A 13,235-nucleotide genomic window follows, 5' to 3' on the forward strand; every position below is an offset into this window, starting at 1 on the left:
CATGACCAGTGGAACAGAAAAGGAGAGGGAGTAGAAGGGTTTATGATAACTGTCAGGTATCAGTGCACGCTGCTTTCCCTGAAAGGCTGGGTTTGGAGCATACCTCAGTGGAAAGTGCTCTATGAGGCAGAAATGAAACTGGAATTCTCTCATGTTAGAAAAATGAGGAGTCAAGTCTCCTTTCAACATTCTAGGATCTTAAGCATGGAAGTTGTAGCAAAGATGCCAGCCTCTCAGAATAAATACAGCAGTAACTGCAATTTGCACTACATGAGTCAGTGAAGGTAATTCCCAGATGAATTAACTTAATCAAGTTATAGATTAATTTAACCAAAGTTGTTGAATCCCACTCTTTATTGGATGCCTGCTCATCCCTTGACCCATTCTTAGCTTTTGAAAAGAAAATAGTAACTTTTTTCAAATTGGAAAAATATTGTTAAACTGCTTAAATTCTGTAAGTTTTTATTCCAAAGGAGTTGGGGTCTCATGTCAGCACCCAATATTTTCAGCTTCTATGCCACAAGAGAGATTAATCCCTAAAACTTCTTTAAGCAGATAAATTGCACAGGGATATTTTTACACAAAAAAACATTTGAGTTTTCCTCTAGGTAGAATACATTGCACATACCCTGTATTTAGATAAATCAATCCTCAGAGAATTGTGCAATTGATCCAGCAGTTTTATGAACTTTTCCCTCTGTAAAAAGAAAACAAGAATATGTTGCGTAAGAATTTGCAGGTTTCTGCAATTCGTGGGTTTTTAGACAGCTGCTTTCCATTCTTAACTCATTTGAAAAATAGATTGTTTTCCATTGTTTCACAGAAAAGTGCTGGTCTGAGATATCTGTGTTTCAAGGCCAGGCAATGTATCTTTTATTACTTTATTTTCCCTTGCTATCCTGTATTGTGATTTACCTGGTATGCATTCAATGCTGTGCAGCTGTGCAATACATTAGTGAGGTGATATACTTTTCTATGCAGTGTTTTCCTTCTTAATGACTGATGCACTGTTAAACAACTGAAAATATCTAGAAATCGAAAAACATTGCCTGATGTCGCTGACCAAAAATGCAATAACAGCATCAATTCAGTATAAAGTCCAAAGTTTTAAGTTATGTTAGCAAGGCTTATTAAAACAGATAAGCTTGTTAAATTTTTATATTTGCCTTGTAATTGCTTACACTCTTGAAGAAAGCACTTCCCTCCTCCCCTTAATGTGTAAGAAACTATATTTATTTACAGCAGAATTTGGTGTAAAAGTATGATTGAAAATCATACTTCAGAAACACTGACTTTTGTAAGAATAAGCTACGTAATACTATGCAGTTATAGTGTTCCCTTTCAAATGTGGAGATTAACTTGTTATCCTGATAGATGAAGGTGCTGTGAAAACATTTTGCTGTGAGAGATACTCAGCTGAGTTGTGCCATTCTCAGGTAATATTAATGAGAGATTCTAATTACCCATCTTCATGTTAGAACATATTCCATTGTCCACTGCTCAAAATTGTGCAGAAATCCTTGCCAGCCTATGTGAAAGCAGCAGGCTTGTGGATGTAGCAAGATCTGATAGCTTTCAGAATGCTTGACTGTATCCACACCACTCCTGAAATATGTTTGGCACTAAAATGAAAATAGAATTCTTTGTGTGCTGTCTCTCACCAGTTGAGCACTAACCTACACCACAAGCCACTAATTTGGCCCAGTTCCCTTAAGGGATCAATCAAAAGGTAACTTTTTGTCATGTTATAAATCTGTACTGAAATATTCAGTCAGCCAAATCCTTCCCAGCTGTAGCCGGAGGTCTTGAATTGGAGATGTTTATTTTGATGAATGATGTGCAGCTATCTACTAACAAATGCCTTTTGACCCAAGAGAGAAAAATAATCTAATATTTTGCCTATAAGTCAATTGTTTGAAAAAAGAGTTCCAAATACCTATTAGTGGTGCTTACTACTGTCTTCCCATCCATCTGTTGAACTATGAATTGGATTGGAATTTGCTTCAAAGGTAAACTGGCACTTAGATCAGGGAGAGGACTTGATCTCTGTCATATCTGAGGGTAAAAGTAGTCCTGATCATTAGAAAAATGGGGGAAAAAAAGAAAATCCAGCAAGAACATTCTAAATTTCAAAAGCTGGATCAAACTCAACAGTCTAATAGAGGTTGAACATTAAGAGTGTCCTTGTTTCAACAAAGACGTAGCCATTCCATAATAAACCATCAATTAGCTTATAAAAGAAAACCTGAATAAGAACAGAGCAATATTGTGCTATCATAGTAATACAATTACTAAATCATAAATATTCTGATAGTGCTTTCATCTATAAAAATTTTTTACTTTATAGTAATGAGCAATGTTAATATTCCCCTTTCAAAGCAAACCTCTAGCAGCAGGAGATGAAGTTCCAGTTCAAAGAACATGCTGTCTCTAAACTAAAGACCCAGCCCTGGGTACATTTATATATGAGTACTTCCATCAGACTTAACAGTTTAAAAAAATTAAATTGATATTTAGAGTAACTATTTTCTCTAAAAAAAAAATTACTGAATGGACCTGAAAATGATGACTTAATGGATTTTTAATTTTTTTTTTAACAGACTTATGACATTCCTTAAATTTGAAAATATATTAATGTCACTACTACGTTAGGAGTATTTAGAACTGTCAACTATTTACGGCTGTAAGCAGTAGCATCAGATCCTTAGCACATTCAGGATTCAGCAATAATAAGAAAAATCAATCTTTGGTATTATTACTACACAAAGTGAGATTTATAGATATAAGTTCTATCTCAAAGGTACTTGTGCATTAAATGCAAACTAATATTTATTATCAACTATTTGATGCCCTGTATGAAAAAATTATGCAGGAATGCTGTACTTAACCCACTGTTTGCTACAAATCAAAATTTGTTTTAGCATCCAGAGCAAATTTTCTTTACAAAACTAAATATTTACACTTTTTTTCCAGGCATGGATTGATTTACTTTACTGAATATAGTCTGATAATTGTGTTTCTGACTTCTCATGGGAAGACAAAAGCAAAACCAGAATTAAGTCTTTCTTGGTTTACTAGTCCAAATGTATAATTTCATAATGTTGTGTTGAAAATCCTGAAATTCATAATGTTTCCATTATTCTTAGTTCTGGAGAAGAGCATCAGTACCTCTAACACTACTTCAAACAACTATAATTTGTATTTAATAAATTTTAATTATGTTTAATATTTTATTTCATGTCAATAAATGGTGTTTTAGAAAACATTATCATGTTCTCACAGCTACTGTTAAATGAAAAATAGCTTTGATATCAGCCATACAAACAACAGCCATACAAAAAAAAGAGGAAGGAATGAATGCATTTTTCAGCACCAAATTGTTTTTATACTCTCTCTCCAACTATATCATGTGTAATAGTAGAAATATGAAAGCAACCTCTTGGAATTATTGCTTTCCCTTCCTGCTCTCATCTCCCCAGTGAAGGTAGATGTACAAATTAGAATACAAAGTGAATGTATCTTTATTTTTCATTGTGTTCAAAGACTAGGAAGTCCACACTGTGAGATACTTATCCACAGAAGGAAAGTTAGGAACAACCAAAAAAGTACTACCACATCCTGAGATGCTGGTATTCCTCCTAAAATTTCTGATACCTAAATCCAGGACTTGGACAATGTACCATTACCAAACATAAGAGTCCATTATTATAGGCTCCTGTGAGAAGAAGAATAGTATTTACGGCTAGATCCATTAGGTTAATATGAGTTCACTGATGACATATAGCCCAAGAAAGCAACTGCAACCAATACTCAGTCTACTGCAGTTAGTAGTTTGCAAGACCCACTGCAATAAGAACAAAACCTGATTGTTGAAGATTTTACTATGCATGTGTGCCAGTGCTTTCTACCCTGTATGCCTTACATATCACTATATAAGGAACTGAACAGTATCTTCTCCAGCTTTTATAGTGATTGATTGTAAAGACTCAGAGTAAAATTTTCAAAAGCTAACAGCAACATTTATTCTTTAAAATGACCAACTTTTAAAAACCGTTTGAATTTAGAAGTTAATATGGTATCATATATTAAAAAAAAAAAAAAAAGGTGAAGACTAGTATTCTATTAAAAAAGAAAGTCTACTTACCCCAAAGTTAGTAGCTGCAAATCGATCTGAAGCAGATACATTAGTTGCTGCTGTAGTATGAGCATAGAAAGCATTTATATTGGCCAACAACGTACTCATAACTGCTGGAACACCAGGGCACATATATTTAGAAGATAGACAGGAAAAGTGCCTATAATTCAAACAAACTGACAGTTATTAAAGATGGCAAAGATTCTGCTGTTTCTCTCACCACAATTTCTTTCCAGCTCCAACGATGTAACTTTCAAACTACCCCATGGACAACTGTGCAGATACATGAGGAAAATCCAGATATGTTTGATATAATTGCCACTTGTTGCACACTGATGTTTTCAAATTGAACACATCAGATTCACATTTGCTTCTTTCTCTGTTAATCCTAAATACAAAAATATGATTTAACTATCTTAATTGCCATTCAGCATAACATTCATTATTCAACACAAACTTAAAATCAAACACAAACTTGTCATCATAAAAGGCCACAAGAGATTTATACTCTAGTGAAGGAGGATTTAATTGATGCCAACAAAATGACTGCAAGCAGCATTTTACTGTGGCTTGTATTTTAGGCTACATTATTAATGAAAGGTAAGGCATCAAGCACCTTCTACGTTCATTTTGATTTGATTTAGGCCATAACTGAAAATATTCCACTTTGATTCAGGCCAGTAAAGTTTAGATAGTCAGTCTGTTAAGCCTGAATCAGCTTCATATTGGGAAAATGTTTAAGAAAAGAGGAAGTCTGTCACTGAGCCCGTTTGGGGCTTCAGGAGAGAAAAGGCTTTATCCCCCCATTTCCTGCAGAGTTTGAGGAGATTTACATTCTCTCACAAGCCTATAACTGCTGTTCAGCTCCCTAATCTGGACTGTTTTGATCCCAAAGAGAAGCTATAGCACTACCAGTCCTGCGGCATGGTGATTGGACTAACAAAGGAGATGAAAGCCACAGCATATCTTTGTTCTGCATGCACACAGCATAGAAATATGAGCATTTATCCAGTGAGGTACACTACTGGAATGGGGGGAAGATCAGAGTGATGAACTCAGATGGCTATTGGAGGCTGAAGCTGGCAGTAGCTGTAGGAGAAGAAGAAAAGGTTGGGTGAGCATCATACTCCCAACCAGCAGTTCAGTTAGAGCTGTTTTAAGGCACCTGTGAGAAGATCTGGCACTGAGCAGTTTCCTTCTGCATCATGTAGAGCTGCATATGTCAGAGCACAAATACAAGGGCTTACGCTCACGTAATGTTGAATTCTACAGTAAGGAAAGGAAAAGGGGAAAGGAAGAAACTGCCACACAAGGTTGCACTGCAGAATGTGAGTACAACTAGTCCCCAGGCCGAACACCATCTCCCTCAGGATGCCAGCATTTAGCCATTCCAGCCTTTAGAGCTTCTAACTGGAAGCATTTTTTTGGATGGAGTTCAGCTTGTATTCAACAGAATCTTCAAAGTAAGAATTTGGGCTGAGTGCTGATCACAGACAAAATAACAGTGTGAAGTGGTTTTCTATTTGGTTTTGAATACTTTTGACTCCCTGACTTGCTAGTAACCTTTCTCTTTCACTGTTCTTAAAGAAACCAAAGACCACTACTGCTCACAGCACCTCAGGCAAGCAAATGTAAGAAAACCCCAACACTGACTTCCACCCAGGTCTGAGTGTATTAAATCAGCTACGATTTTTAAGCAGTCTGCTTCACGGGCAACTAGAATTTATTAGGTGAAATTTTGACACTGCTGAATCAGTGAGAACTTAATGTCAGGTCATTAAAAAAAGGTAAACCTGTTGTCAAGATACACTATTTGCAGTGGGAAGTCATGTACAACTAATTTACACTAAATTAAAAAAAAGGCAGAAATATTTTACGTATTCTCTTTAGTTTTTTAGAATACTAAAAAATGCAAATAATATATGAATTAGAGTAGGTCATATGTTTTATTATTTTGCTAGTTCTTAAAGCTCAGAATCAGCAAAGCATTTAGACTTCTAACTTTAGTCAGATTCAAATTCTTAAACTGAAACAAAAATTGAGCCTATAGAAATTAAAAGCCTAAACAACTTGCTTTACTGCACAAGTCAAAACTAGATTTGCAATGTAGTAGCACTGTTTACTTGTTCAAAACAACAAGAGATGCCTGCTTATAACATAAAAAGAACTTATAACAAAACATGAGACACAAGATGGATGAAAGATCTAACACACAAGGAGAGTGAACAGCATCATTGCAAGACACAAAATCTTAATTTCAAGATTTAATTAGGCAGGATTGGGATGAATGATAAAGGAATAAAGAGTAAATGTATAAAGGTAGGAGACAGTGAGGGGGATTAGGCAGAGAAGATAATGGTGAAAATGAATATACAGTCAAACAGAAAAGGATGAAGAAACTGCAATCACTCTGGAGCTCTCTGTATGTCTGAAGGTCCTGATGTGGCAGCATGCTCCTCTTAGCTGGAGTCTCTGGCTCCTCTCTACTATTTCTCTTTAGGACCATAAGGCAGAGCAGTGTGCTGGGCCTGAACCACCTGGGCCCTAGTGCCCATCCAAGAAAAAAAAATAACGCAAGGTACAACTGAATTTGGTCCTGCTGAACTTAAGCCAACTACCCTTAACTGCTGTCACCACCCAAATAATCTCCCAACCACGTCATTCAAGATTATTTGCATCTTGTATTTGGATTTCTGTTCCTATAGATATAAAAAATGAGCTCTTTATACTTTCTTGCAAGCCTGCACACAAATTCACTCTACCTACATCATGCTTTTTGACACCCTCTTATTGTCTCAGTGGTCCTCTAAATTCCTTCACTCTGAGGCCTTCCTCATGCTCTTGTGACTGACCCTGTTCATCATATTCCTGCTTTCTGATGTTCCAGGGCTGGAGAAACTTGCCTCTGCTGAAGAGACAACAGTGTATTTTCTAGGGTCTCCCACACTACTGACTCAGCATATTTGCAGATGCCTTTTTCATAACCTTTTGGGGTAGTCTGCAATTTCACATCTGCCATACAAGTCTTACTTCTGTTAGCCTATATTTTTTAAAAGGGAAATTGGAGGAATGGAATGAGTCAGCAGAACATATTTTAGAGTAATATTGCATTGTTTAAGCTAGAGTCACATGTCTAAAACCAGGCTTGCTTGCTTCAACTTTCTTACTATGCAATTTCCTGACCAACATGCAGTGCCTATGATTCTTCCAATCTTTCTGCTAGCGTGAATCGGCAAAGAAGGCAGGCTAATGAATGAGCTGCACTCAGTAAGCAAAAGCAAAATCAATGAAAATTACTTTAATGGGTGATTTGTGTGCTGCTTGCAATGCAGCCACATTAATTGAAGACTAGCAGGAGTACAAGGTGGCATAGTTAATGCCCATTAACCTGCTGGAATGAGAACTATGTTGCTGATTTAGAAGCATTAGGTTCTACCTGTGGTGACTCTTGCCAATAAGAAGCAAAGATCTTAATAGAGCTTTTACTGCACTTGACTCCGCTACACAGTAAATCCAGGATGCTGACGTTATGTATAATTTCAGTGTCTGGTCAAACTCTGTTTAAATATGTGCTCTGCTTTTTGCCTTCTAAAAAGAAATAAATTATGTTGAAAGATGAATGAGAGGAAGAAAATTATCTTTTCTTGGTGGTGAAGAGGTGGCTTAAGATATGTAGGTAAATAAACTTCCAGTACGATTCCTTCCAGACATTGAATTTACAGCATAAATCACCATCCGTCACTGCAGTCATCAAAATAAAGGCCAGCTGAATCACTGAGCTGTTGTTCTGCTTTTGTTAATCTGTTTTCTGTCATATCTATTTTCTTTCCTATTCTCTCACACGTATGTGCTTTGATTTCTGGGACTATACGCATATCATTCATGTAGATAATGTTGTCTATTTGGCTGCTATCCATCACAAAAAAATCTCTTCTGACACATATAAGAATGCCTGTAATTGTCTTTCACTTCTTTTCCCAATACAGACTCCATGAGGAGTGAAGGAATGTAATAATTATAAGAAAGAAGAGTGGATTATGGAATCTATACAGTCAATAGTTTTCAAAGAGCTGCAGTTACTGCAAAGCAAGCAGGCTTTTTGTTGTATTTTGGTTTTGGGTCAATGGTTGATTTTCTATTCATGTGAATTCCACATCTGGTAACGTAAAAGCAGACTTCCTTGCTTAGGATCTGGGCAGTTGGAATCCGTATCTTGAGAGTAAGACACCCCTTCTAAGTGGGCATCCTTTAGGGAAGAACTGTCGATATTTAGTCTCATAAAAATGTGGATATCTCTGTCTCCAACAACAGGTGCAATCACACTTGAATTCATTCTCTTCATAAGTTTAATGAAAAAGATCTCATTGGGGACAATGACTAATGCAGGTAAGTAGTGATCTATGTGATGTCTTTTGGGTTGATATCCACATTCCAGTAAGTCTTTGGTGGTGCACAGGTAATCTCCTCCTTATCTAGAATCAAACACTGATTCACACATGACATGTTTTAAATCCCAGAAAATGCAGAGTTTCTTTGCTGATGCTAGTTGAGAGAGGAAAAGAGCTTGAGCTTTATGTTTTCAGGACTTTTAGTTGGTCACTGATTGCTTTCTGTGAAGCAGTCAGGCACTGAGAAAATAAACTTATTAAATTCTTTTTCATCTTTGCTGAGCTGCCACAATTGTGGTTGATGAGTATACTCAGTGTATTCAGAAAATCAAGGCTATCCTTTTGAAATATTTTTTCTGTGCTTTAAAGGAATAAATATAAACAAATATTAATTTGAAAGCCAGAAACAAATCATCAGGGTCTACTAAGAGGATCATAGATGAAAAAAAGCCACCAGCATGAACCTCAAATGACAGACAAGTGGGGGTTGTTCGTTACTGTAGCAGAACAGGATGCCAAATAGTTCTAGGAAGTGGTACTTCAGGGAGACTTAATTAGATTTACACCGTGTTCAGAAATGCAGAATGACATATGTTCCTACTCCAGCATATGCTGTCTACCCATACCTAAAAGGGTCAAGACTCCCTATCATTAAGTGGCACTGAAACTTTACATAATACATAATTTTAAAACTGCAAACAAATATGGATTTTAAAAATTACCTTCAGACAAAAAGAGCACCTCTTTAGCGACACCCCAAAACTCACTTGAACCTGATACAGCGTGTAAGAAGCATGTGGATGCTCTCTGGGGTCTGGATCATGGGCTATGACAGCATAGTCGGTTTTGCATTTACAAATGCAAACATTTTAATTTACAATGTTATCATTGCAATGCAATAGAAATATTCTGCAACTAGATTCTCGAGCATGAAGTGCTTACACAATATTCCTTTGGGCCAAGTGATTACATTGAAATTCTCTCTCTGTTGTATGGTAGAAAATTGCTTTTCTTTTAGTAGGAGCACATTGTTACCAAATGGAATCTGATAATTCTGTTTTCCAAATCAAGAAGCTGTACATTTTGTCCCAGTCATTAAAGTTGTTCCAGGAGAAAAAGGTGATCTCATAAACACAAATAAAACCAATAGATAATAGTCCAAAAGAAAATTCCCCATGACAGATCTAGTGTCTTCACTACTCTTCTCCCCAAAGTCTGAATGCTCTTACTGAGAGACATGTCTGCAGATGAATCAGCAGAACAGTGTATATGAATATATATTCTTCTCCAAGTATTGTTTGAGATTACATTCATTATTTATTTTATTCCTAACTTAAACAGGATGTGGCCTTAAACAGTATGTGTCCTACCCCTCAAATAGGGATTGCTCATTATTCACATGCAACATTTTAAAATGTAAATGGACATGGGTATGGGGGCAATGAAATCTGAGATTTTATTTCCTGTGTAAATTACCTGTGACTACCAATACCAAATTCACTTTCTTATTACACCTGCCTTCCAATGCCCTCAAAGCATCTTCTTTATATGAAAATATAACCTGTCCATTTCTAACACTGCTAAATGAAAAAGCTTTTAAAATACTCACATGTCAATTATATTGCTATTTTTGCAATGCTGACTTTTGCTACATTTGAATTTCTAAAATCAGTTTCAAACTTTCTCTGGAAAATTTGAGAGTACTGGCATTCATCAAGAGATGAAGGAAAAGGGACTTCAAAATAATTGTACTGTTGAGGTTGTCCATCAAAAATACAGCCATGTTGTACTGAGATAACCACAACTGGGTCTATAGTTAAGAGGAAACACTATGCTAAATCAGTACTACTTTATTTCCTAAGCAAAATAGTAATAACAGCCCTCCCTTGGCACTAATAGCTCTTCAGAATTCATCTCATATAAAATCTTGAATTCATTTTGATATGTACAGCAGGAACAACTCTATCATTTTAGAGATTAACATTTTGGTAAAAATGGCATACCAATTTAAACGAAGCTATAAAACTATAATACTATGGTAGTTAATAAGTAACATAACTTAATCAAGATGTAAAGACATACATGGCTAAAGAGAAGGTAAACATGAAAACCCAAATATTCCTGAAACTCTATGCATGAGTTCCTCCATATGTAGTATAGATATACAATACCACAGGGGAACTGTCAAGCTAAATTAATTCTTCTGTGCAATGTTCTTTAAGGTCCTTGAAGGAAGAGCATTAAAAATGTATGTATTACAAATACATCCTCTACCTTTCTATTAGATGTGCAGTACAATAATTCACAGTGAGCTACATAAAGTGAAAGACATGTTCACTGCAATGGCAGATGGTGTCATTATATCCTGCAATAAAAAGAAAACCTCAGGTTTATGTGCCTTCCTACTTACTATAATTTTTTTAGGATGTACTGTAAAGAGATGGAGGAAACTAGATACATGTTCTGATTTAAAATTCCATAATTTCAGCTTTCTATAGGAAAAAAATTCTATATTTCTTCTTTAGAGGACTCATTTGGAGTTCTCTGCCTTCCTAAGGCAGCAACAGGGGCAGAATATAGTACTTTTCACAGGAGAAATTAAGAATGCATGGTAGAACTCTTGTGTCCTCAGTCCTCTAAGCTCAGTAGTGCTGTGTTCTAAAGTGATCAGACAGCTACTTTAGTAAGGACAATGTAGTAACAGGTTCTAATACTGTTAAAAACGGTTTTCATTAATTATTTACATACACTATGGGAGTTTATTATAGCCATTGCTGGTGTTCTATGATGATTTCTGTACTCCTGGAAAGGAGTACAGAGTTTGTGAAACCCTATTCTATCATCCCAATCCCATCTGGAACAGTGGAAGTCTTTCTGATCCTTGCCACATATCAGTATCATAAGGATTAAGAAATGCATTAGCAGTAATACCAGTAACAGTTTATAAAATGCTTATAATGTATCTTAATTCCATTGCAGATGAGAAGCCCTTCAATGAGAATCAGATGGACAAAAACAATAACAAGAATTTTAAATCAGGAACAGGAGTGAAATAGAATGAAAGCATGAAGGCTTGGAACTCATCACTTCCCTCAAATACATTCTTGACAGTAGAGTAGAAAACCAGAGATGGTAATACTTACGTCATAGCTTGATAAATATATTCAATTCCATAGCGCATTGCAAATTCATCTACAATTTCTTGTGCAGCATCATCAAAGTACACCTTCCAGGCTTCATCACCTCTCACTTCAGGGATTTTTACACCACCATTAGATTTAACTTCCGTCAAGTAATGGAATAGATTCTAAACGTAAGAAATATTTCAAATAGGAATTTTTGGCTTTTAAGTGGCATTCTGAAAGTATATTGTATAAAATAGTCATCAGTATGTTCATTATTAGGTTTTTCGTGTTTTGTTTTTTTTGGGTTTTTTTTAAGTTTTCTGAAGACTGGCACTAACTAGTCATCATTTGGTAAACAAAAAACCCCAAGACTCTAAACACATATTTTGTAATGGAGCTCTGGTAGTGCAGGCTTGTGATTCAGCACATTGATCTATCTCCTTGATATAAGGTCATGTCACAGAATCACACAGAATCACAGAATGTTAGGGATTGGAAGGGACCTCGAAAGATCATCTAGTCCAATCCCCCTGCCGGAGCAGGATTCCCTAGATCATATCACACAGGAACGCGTCCAGGCGGGTTTTGAATGTCTCCAGAGAAGGAGACTCCACAACCTCTCTGCGCAGCCTGTTCCAGTGTTCGGTCACCCTCACCGTAAAGAAGTTTTTCCTCATATTTATGCGGAACCTCCTGTGTTCCAGCTTGCACCCATTGCCCCTTGTCGTGTCAAGGGATGTCACTGAGAAGAGCCTGGCTCCATCCTCATGATACTTGCCCTTTACATATTTATAAACATTAATGAGGTCACCCCTCAGTCTCCTCTTCTCTAAGCTAAAGAGACCCAGCTCCCTCAGCCTCTCCTCATAAGGGAGATGTTCCACTCCCTTAATCATCTTCGTGGCTCTGCGCTGGACTCTCTCTAGCAGTTCCCTGTCCTTCTTGAACTGAGGGGCCCAGAACTGGACACAATATTCCAGATGCGGCCTCACCAGGGCAGAGTAGAGGGGGAGGAGAACCTCTCTTGACCTGCTGACCACACCCCTTCTAATACACCCCAGGATGCCATTGGCTTTCTTGGCCACAAGGGCACACTGCTGGCTCATGGTCATCCTGCTGTCCACTAGGACCCCCAGGTCCCTTTCCCCTACGCTGGTCAGTTAACTGGCACACACAGAATGCAACATAAAATCGTGCGGAAGCTTTCTCTTCTCTGTCATATGCCCTTGCTAATGAATGAAATTGTGATGTTACAATGCTCGCTGCAGTGCTTCAACTTTTATTGAATCTGTGACCGATAAATTTCAAATTCATTATTTAAGAACTGTAAGTTACAGGAAACCTTTCACAAATATTGCAGAAGCCTTCCACATAGTGAAAGGCATGAAATAAAGTTTACGTTCAGCAACTTTAGGACCAAAGCTAGTATTTAATTTGATGTTAATGTCATAGAATGCTTCTCAGATTACCCAGCTCCATATGTATCTATCAACTGAGCAGAAGATTTGATTTCCTATTTTCAGTGACTAAAAAAACCACAAAACTTTTAAATAATTTCAGTTTTATTAATTAGCCCGTAACTGTCTT

At 36.7% G+C, this 13,235-nt stretch overlaps 1 protein-coding gene across 1 annotated transcript in view; it reads right to left on the reverse strand.

The window, feature by feature from the left end:
* UNC13C (unc-13 homolog C) overlaps positions 1–13,235 on the reverse strand; it is a 161,653-nt gene that overhangs the window by 75,642 nt on the left and 72,776 nt on the right. Inside the window, exons 11-13 of the mRNA XM_068410057.1 lie at positions 11,667–11,830; positions 4,145–4,295; positions 629–697 (exon numbers count right to left, since the gene is read on the reverse strand). Coding sequence (XP_068266158.1) covers positions 629–697; positions 4,145–4,295; positions 11,667–11,830 — 384 coding nt within the window. The remainder of the gene's footprint in view (positions 1–628; positions 698–4,144; positions 4,296–11,666; positions 11,831–13,235) is intronic.

This window comes from Nyctibius grandis, chromosome 11, assembly GCF_013368605.1.
Source record: "Nyctibius grandis isolate bNycGra1 chromosome 11, bNycGra1.pri, whole genome shotgun sequence".
Classification (NCBI taxonomy): domain Eukaryota; kingdom Metazoa; phylum Chordata; class Aves; order Nyctibiiformes; family Nyctibiidae; genus Nyctibius; species Nyctibius grandis.